The following is a 19208-nucleotide window of genomic DNA, read 5'->3' on the forward strand; positions in this document are numbered from 1 at the left end:
GTTGAGTTCATTCACCAGATTTGCCTGAGAACAATTAAAAACACTGTACAGTCAGAGCCCATATGGAGCTGCAGCTGTACCCTTTCAGGTAGGATTATATAATTCTGTGAATGCAACTGAGCTCTCTTTTCTTTCAATCCAGATTGAATCAGACAACAGTCTTTGTCCCCAACAAGTGACTAATCGGAGTGACTCACACGGTGAACGCCTGCCGCTCCCTTGGCTCAGGTCAGAATTTTTCTTACCACACTTATCAAGTTGTCAGGGGGAGTGTTTGTTTTTTTATTTTGTATTTTGGTCCCTTAAAATCAGGAATCAACCGTAATGCTAGCTTTAACATGCGTGCATACTCTATCTGTTTGCTTTCTAGGAAGAAATGTGCGGCTGTGTGACAGACACGTGGGTCAGACACTGACACGACACAGACTCTTGTCTGTTGTCGTGTGTATTTGTGTTTATATGCAGCGAGCCAGAGGCATGTGGTAGTCAAGGTGTGTGAAAGTTTCATGAGGGCGTATGATGCAAAAACGCATGTTTGTGTCTGTTGACAGTTAATGGCTCTTTAAAATGGAACCTGTTTGGCTGCTTCAGGTTGAGTATATGTCCACCTGACTGCTCTGTATATCCTCATTCTCACCCTTCAGTGGAAATAGCATGGACTGGTGACTCTGTGGGGAAACTTTACGACACGACTCCAACACCACAGCAGGCACATGCATGCTGAGGTAAGCTCAGTTTCTTAAATTTACTTTTCACTAGCAGGTTTCATGCGTGGTGGTGGTAGTGGGTTGCATTTCAGCTTTTCACCTGGCACCATTTCACCATATACCATTCAATCTGTCTTCAGGTTTATTTTATTTTTGCAGCTAAACAAGCATCTTTTTTTCTTTTGAAAGGCATTACTTTTCTTTATGACATTAGTAAATCTTTCAATAAACCTCACAAGAAAAAAAAAAACCTCACAAAATGTTTTTTTTTTTTTGAAAGAACATGTCTGGTCATCATTGTTCTGCATCTTGATGTTTTCACTTTTTTATAATTAGAAATTATACGTTATCTGAGGATTGTTAAATATTAGCACTGTAGTTCATTCTTCTAATTGGGACTCAACAAAGGCATGTGCACTTTGGCTTACTTGTAAAATGTTTAATATGTAACTGAATAGTATATCAGTGGCGTCCTTTAATCAAATGCCATTTGAAGTTGTGCATGATACCTGCTAAATGCTGAAGGTTTCGTCTTTTCATGCTAGCGAAGGATAAAATCCTCATGAGGAGATGTTTGATTGGAGTTGTTTACATGTCTAATTGTTACCTTTTTGCTAATTTCTTTTTCAATTTAAACATCATACAAACATAAATTATGTATATTATTGTACCTTAATATGATTTCACTTAAAGTGAAAAATAAAAAGAGTCTATTGCCAACTATCATGTTGTTTTAACATTTTATGTATTTTAACAGTCCTGAGATAGTTATTGACATGTCCATGTAATACCTGTTGCCTGATCACTCTTTATGTTGTTGCTGTTCAGCAATAGTACACTGAGGTTGCGGAGACATTTGTGTGGACATTTATTTCACATTTTCTATTAATGTGTGGAATTATAAAAACCCATAGATCATACTGTGTTGGATTCACAGGAGGCCTTTCTGTGTTCTTGTGTCATTGTGTTAGGAAGCAGTGGGTGTGGCTGCTTGGGCTTTGTGTGCTTGCAAAAAGAAAACAGTCTTGAAAAACCTGTTCTAGGTTTTCCTTAATGATGAGCTAACAGTTTCAAAGCCATAGTTTGAATACCTGAAAAATGCATCTGCTGACTCACCTGGGTGCCACTTCTCTAAGCACATACAGTACAGTACAGTATGTACAAAAATGGATACAGTCTTCCTCAAAGCCTTAAGATTTTTTACATTTAGTATGTATAGTAAAAATCTTTTAGAAGGGCTGAATTCATTCCATTTTAATGTTGTAGCTGACTGGTTCAATGCTCTACTTTAAGGAAAATACATGAACAGTTTGCCATTTGTTTTACTTGCTCCCTTAATCTGTTAATCAGTCTGTTAACTGTATATTATTTGTTCTTTTACAGGCTTAGTCAACCTGGATTTCTCAGTGCAATAGTGAGAAAACCACAAGAGTCATGGTATGAAACGTTTACATATTGTTTTAATTCTTCCTAAAATGCTCATATATACAGAATTGAATATTTTGTTTTAAATTGTCTACTTTAGAGGAGTAATTCTTCTGTTCAGTTTACAAAAATGTTGCTTTTACTTGCAGCCTTCACACCGCAGGGGAAGAAGCCTCTCTGAAGCCCTGACCTTGGAGCAGTTAGAGGAGGGAGGGGTGGTCATTTCCAGTATCAATAATGTCTCTTCCGGCAAAGGACTAAAGGAAGGTATGAATCTTGACATCCTATTGAAACTTCTCTTCGTATTGTTTTTGACTTTTTGAAAACAAGAAATAAAATAGTTGTTTCTAAAAAGAACACACCTTAAATTCAAGGAAACTATTGTACATTTAAGTGCAATTATGGATCTTTGGATCCACATACGTATGTGAGCAGCTATTCTCCACCATGAGCTATGGTAAAAACAAACACCGCTCACGCCTCAAAGAGGACAGCTTACAGTCCTGCATAAAGATGAAGTGACTTCGTACAGCCCCGATTTGCAGACGCTGTGCGCAGACGGTCTGGACCTGAAGTCCCTGTGAGGGACCAAGCAGCCAAAGCAAAGAGGACACAGGCAAAAAAGTGCCTTCAAAAAGGGTTTTCTTTATTTTAACCCTCAAAAAGTCCAAAATTAACAAAATTCAAAAACATACTTAGCAGGCCCATAAAAGAGGGCAACTAAATAGAACTCTACAAAAAGGAATTTCCAGAAACTTAAACAAAACAAAGTGAGACACAACTTAACTCACAAACTGACCTAATTACAAAGACACATGAGGGTAGCTTTTATAATGATTTGGCCAAACCATTTACACACAATAGGGGGGAAAACAAAAACACACACTAATATTAACTAAGCACAGAATAACCTAACTAAACCTAAAACACCCCTGCTCCTGGTAAGCCCATGGTTGGTCCTGCTGAGCAGGCATTTTGTTCCCAGAGTCCTCAGCCACGCCTTTTGCCCAGACAGGAAACAGCCACCGCCCAAACCCAGGTAACTCAAAGAGAGAGAAACATAATTAATATAACAAAACATTTTAGAAAAACCACACAATGTTACTATGTGCGCGCCTCATAATACCAGTGTTAGGTTTAACCAAATGATTAATGAAGAAAACTGCAAAGCAAACTAATAAAGTAAAAAATGGACTGATTTACCCCTGTGTGGCTGATGCTATCACAGTCCCATTGTAAACATACAACGGCAGACCCGACGATGTTTGTTTATTGACCACTTTTCACACATGACTGCTGTAGCCAAACAGCCAGCTGTAGCTTTCCAGCTCACAGCCCGACACATACCAACACAACAGCAGAGAGAGCACAGACTTTAAACAGGCGAGGCTTGATTGTGGAAGCCGCTCAGGTCCGTCCACCTCCCCTGCAGCAGCACTGCAGACTACGCCCTGCCACACACATTAACCCCATGTTTGCCTACTGGTGGTGGTCAGAGGGCCCGGTGGCGCCAGTGTCCGGCAGCCTCGCCTCTGTCAGTGCGCCCCAGGGCAGCTGTGGCTACAATGTAGCTTGCCATCGCCAGTGTGTGAATGTGTGTGTGAATGGGTGAATGACTGAATGTAGTGTGAAGCGCTTTGGGGTCCTTAGGGACTAGAAAAGCGCTATACAAATACAGGCCATTTACCAAATGCAGGCCATTTAACCACGTAAAATAAATATTTTGCAAATATTTATTTTTCATTTTTGAGGCAGTTAAGTGATTTTTTTTCCCAATTATTTTTAAAATTCAGGTCAGGGCTCCGCTACAGGCTGCGAAATGGCAGCTGTGATATAAAGGTGATATAAGGATGACGGCTCACTACAGTTTTTGTTTAGTATATGAATAATTTAGCTTCAGCTTTTTAATTCATTTAAAATAGACCTTCAACTAGGTGCCTTTCCTTTTTGTTATATTTTTTAAAAGGTCAAAATGTGTTCATTACATAAATAAAATGTAATTTTCTCTGTAGCACTTCATGAATTTCATGAGCAACACACTTTAGGTGTTTATACAAAGCATAAAGGTAAAAAACAATAACGGTGTTATCTTCATTTTAGATGTCAAAAAGTATTTGCGGCTCCCAGTGTTTTCTTTTCTTTGGAAACTGGGTCCAAATGGCTCTTTGGGTGTTAAAGGTTGCTGACCGCTGTTCTAGGTCAAGATCAGGCCAGGTTTAAAGTACTAAAACTGCCCTTGAAGGATATACAGTATTATTTGCACACAGTCAAGCATGTTCTCGAACAAGGTATTTTTTTTGTGCAAGAACTTCATTTGTCTTTTTCAGGGGATGAAATTCTGGGGGCAACAATCAATTTTGATCAACTGTCCAAAGAAGAGGTGTCAAAAGTACTGAAGCTGATGGAGCCATTTGATGATAAAGTTCAAGTCCTCACTCGAAGCAACCGGAGCAAGAGCCTTGACAATCTGGACCAGTGTACCAAGGGTCCTGGGGCTGTAGGTTAAATGCAGATAATATCAATTAAAAATAAAGGATTAGTAATTATATTAGTTTCAGTATGTTTATGCAACAGTGGAACACAGTTCACAATTGTTTACATTTTCTGATGCAGATACATTTAATGCTGGATGCAAAAAACAAAACAAGAGAATTTGGTACTCAAATTAAATAGTGATGATGATGACAATTGATAATTAATAATTATCTCCCATCTGTTACAACACATAAACTCTCATGTTATAGTTTCATTCCAATCATCAACTTCTCACTGTTTCCAGATGCTGACGGATTCCTACAACAAACTGTACAACACCAAAATCAAGAAGTTTTTGATGGATGATGTACCCAGTGTTGAAGGGGGCTACGTGAATGGGGAGTTTACTGCCAAACCACCTGTACAAAGCTCATCCAAGGTCAACCAAAGAAATGACATGGGGCTGCCTCGCCTTGGAGTTGACTTTGGACTTCTGAAATCCAAGACTTTAATCACAGATGCTAATGCTGATTCACACTCTTATGAGGGAAGCTTAACAGATGGCAGCAATCTGAATCTTCCACCGCTAGGTCTTGGCTTGAATGGGACTAATCTAAGTGAAGCTCAGGTTCCAAGATTCAAAATCGGTGCCAGATGTCCAGATCTAGACTTACCAGAAGACCCAAATGTCAGCACTACATCTTGTATGCAATTGCAAAATACTGACCACCCATCATTTGACAATGCAATGCGAAATCTTGAAAATCCTCAAATTGGACTTGAAGTTCCAGAAGTAGATGTAGGCCTAAAAGGTTCAAACATTACTACCCCTGAAATGGGGATAGACCTTGATGGCAGAAGTTTCTGTGGTCCATCTGTTAATTCCAGCGTTCCCAAAGTGGCCATTGAAGGAAGAAACCAGGAATTCAAAATGCCTACATTTAAACTGCCAGATCTGGGCCTCTCAGGATCTTCTTTTAGTGGTCCAGAATGTGACGTTAAGCATGAAGGCACACCAGGGAAACTCAGTCTAAAGTATTCCAAGAGACTGAAAAACCCAGATCTAAATTTGGACGATTCTTCCAGTTATGTAAAATCACCCCAGCTTAGGCTGTCTGGGATATCACCTGATTCAGAGCAAGGAATGTTGGGTATTAATGTATCAAAACCAGATATCAGTGGAACAGACACTGACATGCCTTTAGGTGAAATCAAGATGTCACACAAGAAACCAAGGATTTCTCTTAAATCTCCTGATTTAGATTTGGACGCTCAATCTGGCATGCTCAAAAGTGACACTGATGTTAAAACACCTGACCTAAGATTGAAAACATCAAAACTAAAAGGTGGCATGTCTGCACCTGATGCAAACATTCCCAAAGCTGACCTTAAGGGTGAAAATTGGGCCACTGATGCTCCATCAGTTAGTATTAAAGGTCCATCTGGAAAATACAGGGCTCCAACGTTTAGAATGCCCAAATTTGACTTACCAGTCATTCAGGTTCCTGGTTTGAATGGAGACTTGGATGGACTCGATGGACAGCTTTCAGGTACACTGCCTAGAGGGTCAAATTTAAAACTAAATGCACCTGACATAAATGTGCCAAATGTTGACCTCAAAGCACAAAAACTAAAAATTAATGCACCAAAAGCTAACTTAGACTTTCCATCAGGCGATCTCAAAATGCCAGAACTTCATGGTCCAGATTGGGATGTTAATGCTCCTTCTGGGAAATTAAAAATGCCTAAATTTAATCTGTCAGGGACACTGCCTAAAGGACCAAATTTAGACCTGAACGCAGATCTGAATTCCCCAGATCTTAATCCAAGAGCTCCAAAGATAAAGGGTGGAATTGATGCACCAGATATGGACTTACCAGACATGGATCTTAAAGCTCGCAAATTAGATATGAACACTCCAGAAGTCAACATTGGCTCACCAAAAGGGAAGCTGAAATTCCCCAAAATGAAAATGCCTAAATTCAACCTTCCAAGCCTTAAAGGTCCTGAAATTGATGGCAACTTGGAAGGTCCAAACATAAATACACCCAATGTCAACCTCAAAGGTCCTAAAGCGGATCTTGATCTAGATATTTCTGGTCCATCTGGCAAGTTTAAAAAGCCAAACCTGAATCTGCCTGATTTAGGTCTTTCTGGTCCAAAGTTAGAAGGCCCTAACTTGGACCTTAAAACACCTGACCTAGATATCTCTGGTCCCAATTTCAGTGGTGGAATAAATGCACCTGACATAAACATGCCAAACATTGACCTCAAAGCCCCAAAGCTGAAAATGGATAAACCAAATGCCAACTGGGACTTGCCATCGGGTAAAGTTAAAATGCCAGAACTTCATGGTCCAGATTGGGATGTTAATGCTCCTTCTGGGAAATTAAAAATGCCTAAATTTAATCTGTCAGGGACACTGCCTAAAGGACCAAATTTGGACCTAAACACAGATCTGAAGTCACCAGATCTCAATCTAAAAGCTCCAAAGATAAAGGGTGGAATTGATGCACCTGATATGGACTTACCAGACATGGATCTGAAAGCTCCCAAATTAGATATGAACACTCCAGATGTCAACATTGGCTCACCAAAAGGGAAGCTGAAATTCCCCAAAATGAAAATGCCTAAATTCAACCTTCCAAGCCTTAAAGGTCCTGAAATTGATGGCAACTTGGAAGGTCCAAACATAAATACACCCAATGTCAACCTCAAAGGTCCTAAAGCGGATCTTGATCTAGATATTTCTGGTCCATCTGGCAAGTTTAAAAAGCCAAACCTGAATCTGCCTGATTTAGGTCTTTCTGGTCCAAAGTTAGAAGGCCCTAACTTGGACCTTAAAACACCTGACCTAGATATCTCTGGTCCCAATTTCAGTGGTGGAATAAATGCACCTGACATAAACATGCCAAACATTGACCTCAAAGCCCCAAAGCTGAAAATGGATAAACCAAATGCCAACTTGGACTTGCCATCAGGCAAAGTTAAAATGCCTAAACTTGATGGTCCAGATTGGGGTGTTAATGCTCCTTCTGGGAAATTAAAAATGCCTAAATTTAATCTGTCAGGGACACTGCCTAAAGGACCAAATTTGGACCTAAACACAGACCTGAAGTCACCAGATCTCAATCTAAAAGCTCCAAAGATAAAGGGTGGAATTGATGCACCAGATATGGACTTATCAGGCATGGATCTTAAAGCTCCCAAATTAGATATGAACCCTCCAGATGTCAACATTGGCTCGCCAAAAGGGAAGCTGAAATTCCCCAAAATGAAAATGCCTAAATTCAACCTTCCAAGCCTTAAAGGTCCTGAAATTGATGGCAACTTGGAAGGTCCAAACATAAATACACCCAATGTCAACCTCAAAGGTCCTAAAGCGGATCTTGATCTAGATATTTCTGGTCCATCTGGCAAGTTTAAAAAGCCAAACCTGAATCTGCCTGATTTAGGTCTTTCTGGTCCAAAGTTAGAAGGCCCTAACTTGGACCTTAAAACACCTGACCTAGATATCTCTGGTCCCAATTTCAGTGGTGGAATAAATGCACCTGACATAAACATGCCAAACATTGACCTCAAAGCCCCAAAGCTGAAAATGGATAAACCAAATGCCAACTGGGACTTGCCATCGGGTAAAGTTAAAATGCCTAAACTTGATGGTCCAGATTGGGGTGTTAATGCTCCTTCTGGGAAATTAAAAATGCCTAAATTTAATCTGTCAGGGACACTGCCTAAAGGACCAAATTTGGACCTAAACACAGATCTGAAGTCACCAGATCTCAATCTAAAAGCTCCAAAGATAAAGGGTGGAATTGATGCACCTGATATGGACTTACCAGACGTGGATCTGAAAGCTCCCAAATTAGATATGAACACTCCAGATGTCAACATTGGCTCACCAAAAGGGAAGCTGAAATTCCCCAAAATGAAAATGCCTAAATTCAACCTTCCAAGCCTTAAAGGTCCTGAAATTGATGGCAACTTGGAAGGTCCAAACATAAATACACCCAATGTCAACCTCAAAGGTCCTAAAGCGGATCTTGATCTAGATATTTCTGGTCCATCTGGCAAGTTTAAAAAGCCAAACCTGAATCTGCCTGATTTAGGTCTTTCTGGTCCAAAGTTAGAAGGCCCTAACTTGGACCTTAAAACACCTGACCTAGATATCTCTGGTCCCAATTTCAGTGGTGGAATAAATGCACCTGACATAAACATGCCAAACATTGACCTCAAAGCCCCAAAGCTGAAAATGGATAAACCAAATGCCAACTTGGACTTGCCATCAGGCAAAGTTAAAATGCCTAAACTTGATGGTCCAGATTGGGGTGTTAATGCTCCTTCTGGGAAATTAAAAATGCCTAAATTTAATCTGTCAGGGACACTGCCTAAAGGACCAAATTTGGACCTAAACACAGATCTGAAGTCACCAGATCTCAATCTAAAAGCTCCAAAGATAAAGGGTGGAATTGATGCACCTGATATGGACTTACCAGACGTGGATCTGAAAGCTCCCAAATTAGATATGAACACTCCAGATGTCAACATTGGCTCACCAAAAGGGAAGCTGAAATTCCCCAAAATGAAAATGCCTAAATTCAACCTTCCAAGCCTTAAAGGTCCTGAAATTGATGGCAACTTGGAAGGTCCAAACATAAATACACCCAATGTCAACCTCAAAGGTCCTAAAGCGGATCTTGATCTAGATATTTCTGGTCCATCTGGCAAGTTTAAAAAGCCAAACCTGAATCTGCCTGATTTAGGTCTTTCTGGTCCAAAGTTAGAAGGCCCTAACTTGGACCTTAAAACACCTGACCTAGATATCTCTGGTCCCAATTTCAGTGGTGGAATAAATGCACCTGACATAAACATGCCAAACATTGACCTCAAAGCCCCAAAGCTGAAAATGGATAAACCAAATGCCAACTGGGACTTGCCATCGGGTAAAGTTAAAATGCCAAAACTTGATGGTCCAGATTGGGATGTTAATGCTCCTTCTGGGAAATTAAAAATGCCTAAATTTAATCTGTCAGGGACACTGCCTAAAGGACCAAATTTGGACCTAAACACAGATCTGAAGTCACCAGATCTCAATCTAAAAGCTCCAAAGATAAAGGGTGGAATTGATGCACCTGATATGGACTTACCAGACGTGGATCTTAAAGCTCCCAAATTAGATATGAACACTCCAGATGTCAACATTGGCTCACCAAAAGGGAAGCTGAAATTCCCCAAAATGAAAATGCCTAAATTCAACCTTCCAAGCCTTAAAGGTCCTGAAATTGATGGCAACTTGGAAGGTCCAAACATAAATACACCCAATGTCAACCTCAAAGGTCCTAAAGCGGATCTTGATCTAGATATTTCTGGTCCATCTGGCAAGTTTAAAAAGCCAAACCTGAATCTGCCTGATTTAGGTCTTTCTGGTCCAAAGTTAGAAGGCCCTAACTTGGACCTTAAAACACCTGACCTAGATATCTCTGGTCCCAATTTCAGTGGTGGAATAAATGCACCTGACATAAACATGCCAAACATTGACCTCAAAGCCCCAAAGCTGAAAATGGATAAACCAAATGCCAACTGGGACTTGCCATCGGGTAAAGTTAAAATGCCAGAACTTCATGGTCCAGATTGGGATGTTAATGCTCCTTCTGGGAAATTAAAAATGCCTAAATTTAATCTGTCAGGGACACTGCCTAAAGGACCAAATTTGGACCTAAACACAGCTCTGAAGTCACCAGATCTCAATCTAAAAGCTCCAAAGATAAAGGGTGGAATTGATGCACCTGATATGGACTTACCAGACATGGATCTTAAAGCTCCCAAATTAGATATGAACACTCCAGATGTCAACATTGGCTCACCAAAAGGGAAGCTGAAATTCCCCAAAATGAAAATGCCTAAATTCAACCTTCCAAGCCTTAAAGGTCCTGAAATTGATGGCAACTTGGATGGTCCAAACATAAATACACCCAATGTCAACCTCAAAGGTCCTAAAGCAGATCTTGATCTAGATATTTCTGGTCCATCTGGCAAGTTTAAAAAGCCAAACCTGAATCTGCCTGATTTAGGTCTTTCTGGTCCAAAGTTAGAAGGCCCAGATCTCAATCTAAAAGCTCCAAAGATAAAGGGTGGAATTGATGCACCTGATATGGACTTACCAGACATGGATCTTAAAGCTCCCAAATTAGATATCAACACTCCAGATATCAACACTGGCACACCAAAAGGGAAGCTGAAAATGCCAAAACTGAAAATGTCTAAGAGTAATCTACCAAATGTTAAAGGACCTGAGTTTGATGGCACTTTTGACGGCTCCAACATTGACCTCAGGGCACCAAATGCCAACTTCAAAGGTTCCAAAACTGGCTTAGAAATTCCTGATGTTGATTTTGGTAGCCCATCAGGAAAGTTAAAATCTCCAAATTTAAAATTACCTGATGTGGGATTTTCTCGACCAAAATTAGATGGGCCAGACTTTGAACAAAATTTGAAAGTCAAAGGTCCAAAAGTGAAAGGTGGACTTAATGAACCTAATCTACCTTCATCAAATATAGACTTTAAAGGTTCTAAAAATGGCTTTGACTTCCCTGATGTTGACTTTGGTAGCCCTTCAGGGAAATTTAAAACACCACATTTGAAAATGCTTGATTTGGGATTTTCTGCACCAAAAACAGATCTCCCAAAGGTTGACCTCAATTCACCAGATGTCAGAGCTAAAGTACCAAAAGGCCCAAATTTGAAATTAAATTCAAATCTAAAAACTCCAGATCTGAATCTCAAAGCTCCAAAGATGAAAGGTGGACTTGATGTGACTAAGGTAGACTTACCAAACATGGATCTCAAAGCTCCCAACTTGGAAATGGACACTGCGGATGTTGACATTGGTTTGCCTGAGGCAACTTTAGATGTTACTGGTGCAAAAGGAAAATTTAAAATCCCAAGTTTAAATACACCAGATCTCAGTATCTCTGGACCACAGGCAAAAACACCACATATGAGACTTTCTGGACCTGGCGTTAGTATGTCAGATTTCAATTTACCTGATGCCAATTTCAAGAGTCCCAAGCTCAATACAAAACACCCTGATGTAGGGATTAATGGTAACATGGGACAACCTAGGATGGACTTTAATGGCCCTCAGTTAAGAGGCATAAGAGGTCCAGATGTTGACACAAATATTCCCTTAGGAAACATCCATGGCCCTCATGCTGATCTTGATTTAGACAGAAAATTAAAACAACCATATTTCAAGCCGCCTCAGTTTAGAAGCCCAGATTTACATCAAGCATCTGATATTGACTTTGGTGGAGCTTTGAGACCAACAAATCTTGATATTAATCCTCCAAATGCAAAACTGAATATGAAACAACCCCAGATGAAGGGACATATATCAAGCCCAAGGGTTAGTGCTCCAAACATGAACCTCAACATGCCCAAAGTTGCAATGCACCCTCCACAGCAGCATCTGAGATCTCCAGGTCTTAGTATTGATGATCCTTCATTGTATTTTCAAACACCTTCACATAAACATCACACACAAGATATGTCAAATCTCACCATGAAACTTCCTGACCTGGACATAGATGGTGATATCAGACTTCGTAATACTGATAGAAGGTCCCATAGAACCAAAGTAAGATCCAGCTTCCCTGGAATGGATGGCGTTTTCCACCAACATATTGATTTAAATCATTCAGATCTCAATATTGACGACTTTACAGGAAAACATCATGTGCTTAGAGCTAGAGGTTCCAACCTTAATCTCCAGGCTCCACACAGCCATGGACACGCAATCTCCCCATCTGGAGTTAACACTGGCATGAGGGACCCCAGAAGAATCCCATCTGGCCATATCAAACACAATACACGTTTGCCACAATTTTCTCCAGATTCAAGAATGAGAGCATCTAACACTTCAGATGGATACTATGTGACTGTTTTTCCCAATCAAGCACAAAATCAAAAGAGGCCAAATCGTAAATATAACACACTTGGAGGGCTTGACTTTCATCCAGGAAACTTGGACCTTGAAGTTCCCAATGAACATGACCTAAGAGGGTCAACGTTCTTTTTCTCCAACCTTGTATAGCTTTCAAAGGACTTGTGTTTCCATTTTTAATGTGCTTTTTGTACTGTAGTTATATGTTTTGTGTGTGTGTGTGTGTGTGTGTGTGTGTGTGTGTGTGTGTATATATATATATATCGTGGCTTTGCAATGATGTTACCTAGATTACAGTGCAGCATTATTGCTCTTATTTTATTAAATGTAGTAGAACTGCTTTTTGTATCATAAATGTTTTTATATTTTTTAACAGTTATTATTTACATTTTCTCTAACTATTATATTAAAGGAATAAAGGAAATATGTGGACTTGTGGGGTCCTATAGGGTACTTTTACAAGATTAAATGAATACATTTTCTTTAGATACTATATTTTTAAATACTATCCGTTGAATTGCACAGTATTCAAAGTTGTGTATATATATTATCATTCTGGTTCTTTTGGATGTTCATTGTGTCTATTATACATGTTTATATACTGGAGTTTATTAAAAACCATTCTTATTTCAACCAAATTTTTGCTTCCAATATTTTAGAGTAATTATGGAACTTAAAACACTGTTTAAGATCATTCTTTCATATTAAAGAATTCATGTTGTTACAATACTGTACAAAGACCTTCGGGAGGTCCAGACCAGCTCCACCCAGTTCAGATAGAGGGAGAGGAGGTGGAGGTGGGTGGTCAACACATACAAGTACCTCGGGCTGTGGGTGGACAACAAATTAGACTGGTCATACAACTCAGAGCACCTGTATAAAAAAGGCCAAAGCAGACTGTACTTCCTCAGGAGACTGAGGCCTTTTAACATCTGCAGGAAGCTCCTGAGGATGTTTTACTAGTCGGTGGTTGCAGGAGTACTTTTTTATGCTGTGGTGAGCAGCACAGCAAAGAGGGACTCATCCAGGCTGGAAAAACTAATCAGGAAGGCTGGCTCTGTGGTCGGCATGAAGCTGGACACTCTGGGGACAGTGGCAGAGAAAAGGATACTAAAGAAACTGCTGGACATTATGGACAATGCTGGGCATCCTCTGCACACGGCCATAAACAATCAGAAGAGTCTGTTCAGTGACAGGTTGCTTCTCCCAAATTCAAGAACCAACAGACTTAAAAACTCCTTTGTCCCACACGCCATCAAACTGTTTAACTCCTCACTGGAGGGGAGAGGGAGGGGAAACAGGAGGACAAAGGAGGGCGGGAACAGCTGAGCTGTAGTGCTTTTTTTCACTGTGCAATATTCGCAATATTTTTTTCTTATATTAGACTGTGCAATAATCACTGTGCAATAGACTCACTCAAATGTGCAATCCTATTTATCCATATTATATATTCTGTATTTATATATGTGTATATATGGTATATTTCTGCTTATATCCGTACTCTCATTCCCCTTTATTGTATCTATAACATGCAACTTCTGTCGGTGCTGTGCTGCTGGAAACTGAATTTCCCGGAGGAACCCACCCGAGGGATTAATAAAGTTTAATCTAATCTATCTCTAATCTAAACTGGTAATATGCATGGATGAAAGAGGTACAACAGACTGCCCACGGCTGTCTTTAATGCTAGGTGGAGACTGTCATGGTTTGGGGCTTCATTTCAGCCTCAAAATGACTGAAGTAGTGCCGGATCATCTTGACAGAGATGGAATAAAAGTCAGCCAGCAACTAAACAAGAACTTTGAATGTCCGTGAAGAAGCCCGGGGAACTAGGCCTGAAGAATACTTTAAAGAAATTACAAGAAGAATAATGTGTTATAAGCAAAGTTGCTCATAACAAATTCGGACTTTCGAGTTTCTTAGAACTGTACAAACAGTTTTTCCAAGTATGTTAGCACATCTTCCAATAAATCACTGTCCCCGTAAAGCAGTATTTTCCTAGCAGGAGCAGTACTTTGCACAGTACTGTAGCTGCAGCACTGATATATAGGCAGCAATTCAAGGTTACTCAAGTGTGAAAAACATCTTTGTCTGTCAGACCCAAAGCCACAACTGAATCAGAGGTTTCTAAGAATTAACAGCTTGCATGATCAATGATCATGCAAGCTGTTAACTCAAGTTGAAAGAACAACTTAATAGTGTTCGTAGTGAGTGTGTTGCGAAATCAGTTTCACCCCGGTTCTTTTTATTCCTCGGGCATCCAGAGACGGCACCAGAACTCAGTAGTCATTTTCACAAAACCTTTATTCATCTTTATTCATCTTCATTTAAGCATACATCTTCTAGAAGGGGAGATGTGTCAGGCCGGTGTCCCTCTACAGGCCGGTGGCTCTGACATCCCACCTGATGAAGACCCTGGAGCGGTTGGTCCTGGCTCAGCTTCGGCGCCTAATAAGCTCATCACTGGACCCACTTCAGTTTGCCTACCAGCCTGGCATTGGAGCGGATGATGCCGTCATTCACCTCCTACATCGTTCCCTCGCTCACCTGGAGACCGTTGGAAGCACTGTGAGAATCATGTTCTTTGATTTCTCCAGTGCCTTCAACACCATTCTTCCCTCGGTTCTAAAGGACAAGCTGGAGAACTCTGGAGTGGACCATCACCTCACTACCTGGATCCTGGACTACCTCACCGACCGACCACAGTATGTGAGGACTCAGGGCTGTGTGTCGGACAGGGTCGTCTGCAGTACGGGGGCCCCACAGGGAACGGTTCTGGCTCCGTTCCTCTTCACCATCTACACTGCAGACTTCTCCCACAATTCCACCCAGTGCTTCCTGCAGAAGTTCTCTGATGACTCTGCAATAGTCGGCCTCATCACTGATGGGGACGACAAGGAGTACAGAGGACTGACCCAAGACTTTGTGGACTGGTGCCAGCTGAACTACCTCCAGATCAACGCCAGTAAAACCAAGGAACTGGTGGTAGACTTCCGCAGGCACAAGCATTCTCCACTGCAACCACTGAACATCCAAGGTATGGACATTGAGGCTGTGGACAGCTACAGGTACCTTGGTGTTCATCTGAACAACAGACTGGACTGGACTCATAACTCAGACGCCCTCTACAGGAAAGGGCAGAGCAGGCTGTACCTGCTGCGGAGACTCAGGTCGTTTGGAGTGGAGGGCCCACTCCTGAAGACCTTCTATGACTCTGTTGTGGCTTCTGCTATCTTTTATGGCGTGGTCTGCTGGGGCGGCAGCATCTCTGCTGGGGACAGGAAGAGACTGAACAGGGTGATCCGAAGGGCCAGCTCTGTTCTAGGATGCCCTCTGGACCCAGTGGAGGTGGTGAGTGACAGGAGAACGGCGGCTAAGCTGTCATCCCTGATGGACAACATCTCCCACCCCATGCAGCAGACTGTGACAGCACTGAGCAGCTCCTTCAGTGGGAGACTGCGGCACCCACGGTGTGGGACGGAGAGATTTCGCAGGTCTTTCCTCCCCACTGCTGTCAGACTCCAGAATAAAGACTTTAACTGATCAAGCACACACATCCATACATATGCAATAATACTAAGTGCAATAATCCTTTCTGTCATCGTTGTATTTTTACTCAGTTGTATATAGTATTTGTATTTGTATTCTATTTTTATCTTATTGTATATTTATTTTATTTTATTCTACTGTATATAGTATTTTATTTTATTCTATTCTGTACAGCTGTGTACTGTATTTATTCTTATTGTATTCTAATTTTTGCCTCATAACTTTTGCACTGTCCACTTCCTGCTGTGACAAAACAAATTTCCCACGTGTGGGACTAATAAAGGTTATCTTATCTTATCTTATCTTATCTTCCACTCCTTTGTTTGTTACAGCCAGCTTTATAGAAGTGACCCCATCATAAAACCCCCATGGTGTGCTGCAAACTCTGTGTTTGTGTGTGTATGCACGAGGACGTGAGTGCCTGTGTGCGCGCGTACCCGTATGTCTATGTAAGTGCACGTAAGTGAATGTGTGCGCGTACCTGTGTGTATGTGTGAGTGCACGTGAGTGAGTGTGCATGTGGATGTGTGAGTGTAACAGTTTAAGCACTGTGTGTGTGTCTCTGCGTACGTGACTTCCTGACGGTCATAAAAGTAATCTCACCCAAGCTACACCAAATTCCTCTACACAACATAGAAAACAGAGTTAACATATTACAAACACTGAGACCCCCACTCTGCATCCACTGGGCCGTTGGCCTCTTGCTGTCTTACATTTACAGATAAGCATGTGGAGAGTCTCCTGCAAACCTTCTTCCAAGTTATGGCAATTATGAACTTTAATTAAAGGTACAAGCATCAGCATCAACAACCCCAACTGTAGCTTCCTGTCTCCTTTTATGACAGCAGACCCCCAGTGTCAATAAATTCCTTTCCCTCTAAACAATTACACACACTCACAAGCCTACAGCTAACCCAAACTGAAACACAGACCAATCCTTCCTTATTCCTCTGATCTAAACAAATTTAACACATCATATTATAATAATTATTTTCTTGTACTCACACCTGCAGCTTTTTAACAGATTAATTGGTGGCAAAATGTATTGTTTCTGTTCCTCCTTTAAAACAATATTACATGCATCGATGTCTTTGCAGCACTGTGTCTATGTACCTCTAACATGCCAGTTTAATTAAATAGTTCTTAAAAAGCTCAGGGTTTTAAGTGTTATATGTAACAAATCTCTTCTGTAAAACTCACACAGTTTGTTTGTCATATTTTCTCTCTCAGGTCTGAATGTCCACAGCATGCTGAAACATGAAGCCATCGTCCTCACTTTGGAAACGGTTAAGTTTCTGGAACGATGAGCGTTACACACCTCTCTACCCGTTTAAACTAACCTACTCTGACTTTCCTTAAAATAAATGACCTGTAATGTACTAACTGACTTAAGTGAGTCACATTTTCTTTGTTTTTATTTTTTGTAACAAGAAAGTCATTAATAAATAACTTGAATGATAAAAAATTGAAAAGTTTAATAAAAGTATGTAAAAACAGCATGCAGAGTGTAATCATCAGCTGAATTTGTATAGAAGGAGACCACTGGCCAAATCATTCCTGATCTTCCAGTGAAGCGTTGAATATTCATGTTTGCTGCTACCAAAAGCCTCTTATGAAAGACTTCCTGAATCTTATTGACTGTTTTAATCTTGTTCACCCATGAGCATGGACATACTTTGGATCTAGTTTTATCTTGTGGTCTGCAGCTATGTGACATTCAAATTTGCAAGCTCAAGTTTTCTAATCACATGCCTGTTATAATCCAAATTTCGGCACCATGTCCTCCAGTTAAACCTCTTTTGCCTGTGCGTGATTTCCACATCATCGCTCCTGCTACTGCTTGACATTTCTCTGCTGTTTATCAGAATATTGGTGCCCCTTCCTCGGACAATTACTTCCTTAAGCCACGTGCTGATCATCTGCTCACTTTGTTCAATGCTGCTTGTTCAAATGTGCTTGATTTGTTACTCCTTTTAAAAAAACTTAGTGTGCTAGACCTAAACCTGATCCCTGGTTAAACAATGTCACTCTGACAGAAAATGGAAAAAAGATAAACTCCAGATTTCCTTTGATATGTTAAGGGAAGCCCTGTAAAAAAGAAGAAACTATTTGTCAGATATCATCTCTAATAACAGCTACGGGCCCGTGTCTAATTCAAGACCTCTAATTTTGCAATCAACCCTCCACCCACCACACACTTACCAGGGTCTCCAGCCACCTGTGAAAACTTTTTACATTTCTTTTGTCGATAAGGTTGCTACTATCAGGTCTCACATCACTCCTCCAGCTTACGATCCCTCTGTTCCCCCATATTCCTCAGTTGTGTTTGATCACGTTGAGCCTGTTTCTCTGTGTACTCTGGCTGAAATAGTCTCCCATCTTAAGCCTCCTGTGTTTCACCTTAACATTATCCCCTCTCGCCTTTTCACAAAGAAGTCTTTGACATTATTGGACCTAATGTTTTAACCATTATTAATACCTCTTTTCTAATGGGAACCATCCCAGCTAATCTTACGCGTGCCGTAGTGCACCCATTTCTCAAAAAACCCCAAAACAAATATTGATACAACACTTCTCTCAAATTTTAGACTAATCACTAAACCCCCCTTCATGTCCAAAATCCTGGAAAATTGTCTTCCCTCAGCTCCAGGTTTTTCTGGAAATTAATGACATCTCAGAAACATTTCCACCTGGTTTCAAAGCGCTACATAGCATTGAAACTTTAAAAGTTTACTTTAAAATCTTTTATTAATTTCTGACTCTGGTAATGCTGCCATTTTAGTGCTTTTAGATCTCAGTGCGGCATTTGAGTCAGTGGATCATGTGATTGTCTTATCAAGACTGGAGAGTGTGTGGGTATTAAAATAACTGCACTTGAATGGTTTAGATCCTATTTAACTGATAGAAATTTTTCTGTCAGTTTTGGTGGCTCTTCATCCACATCCACCCCCTTCCATGTGGGGTCCCTCAAGGATCTATCATGGGCCTAGTGCTTTTTTCCCTTTACATGCTCCCATTAGGCTCTATTTTCAGAAAATAGAGAATCTCATTCCACTGTTGTGCCAATAATTCTCAAATCTACTTTCCTCTTAAAAAGGATTCTACAGACT

General features: G+C 40.6%; 1 protein-coding gene across 1 annotated transcript; it reads left to right on the forward strand.

Moving 5' to 3' along the window:
• Positions 1-627: 627 nt before the first annotated feature.
• Positions 628-13187, forward strand: LOC113024554 (uncharacterized). Its single transcript, XM_080303267.1, has 5 exons — positions 628-725; positions 2091-2144; positions 2282-2399; positions 4460-4629; positions 4912-13187. Exons 2-5 carry the CDS (start codon positions 2142-2144, stop codon positions 12697-12699), a joined length of 8079 nt encoding a protein of 2692 aa, XP_080159393.1. The 5' UTR covers positions 628-725; positions 2091-2141; the 3' UTR covers positions 12700-13187.
• Positions 13188-19208: the final 6021 nt, after the last annotated feature.

The sequence above is a fragment of the Astatotilapia calliptera genome, chromosome 6, assembly GCF_964374335.1.
Source record: "Astatotilapia calliptera chromosome 6, fAstCal68.1, whole genome shotgun sequence".
NCBI lineage: Eukaryota > Metazoa > Chordata > Actinopteri > Cichliformes > Cichlidae > Astatotilapia > Astatotilapia calliptera.

Bases quoted from the DNA above. Each gene is read 5' to 3' on its own strand.
- LOC113024554 (XM_080303267.1), top strand. The intron at 2,400-4,459 runs GTATGAATCTTG...TGTCTTTTTCAG, and splicing joins CGGCAAAGGACTAAAGGAAG to GGGATGAAATTCTGGGGGCA. The intron at 4,630-4,911 runs GTAGGTTAAATG...CACTGTTTCCAG, and splicing joins GTACCAAGGGTCCTGGGGCT to ATGCTGACGGATTCCTACAA.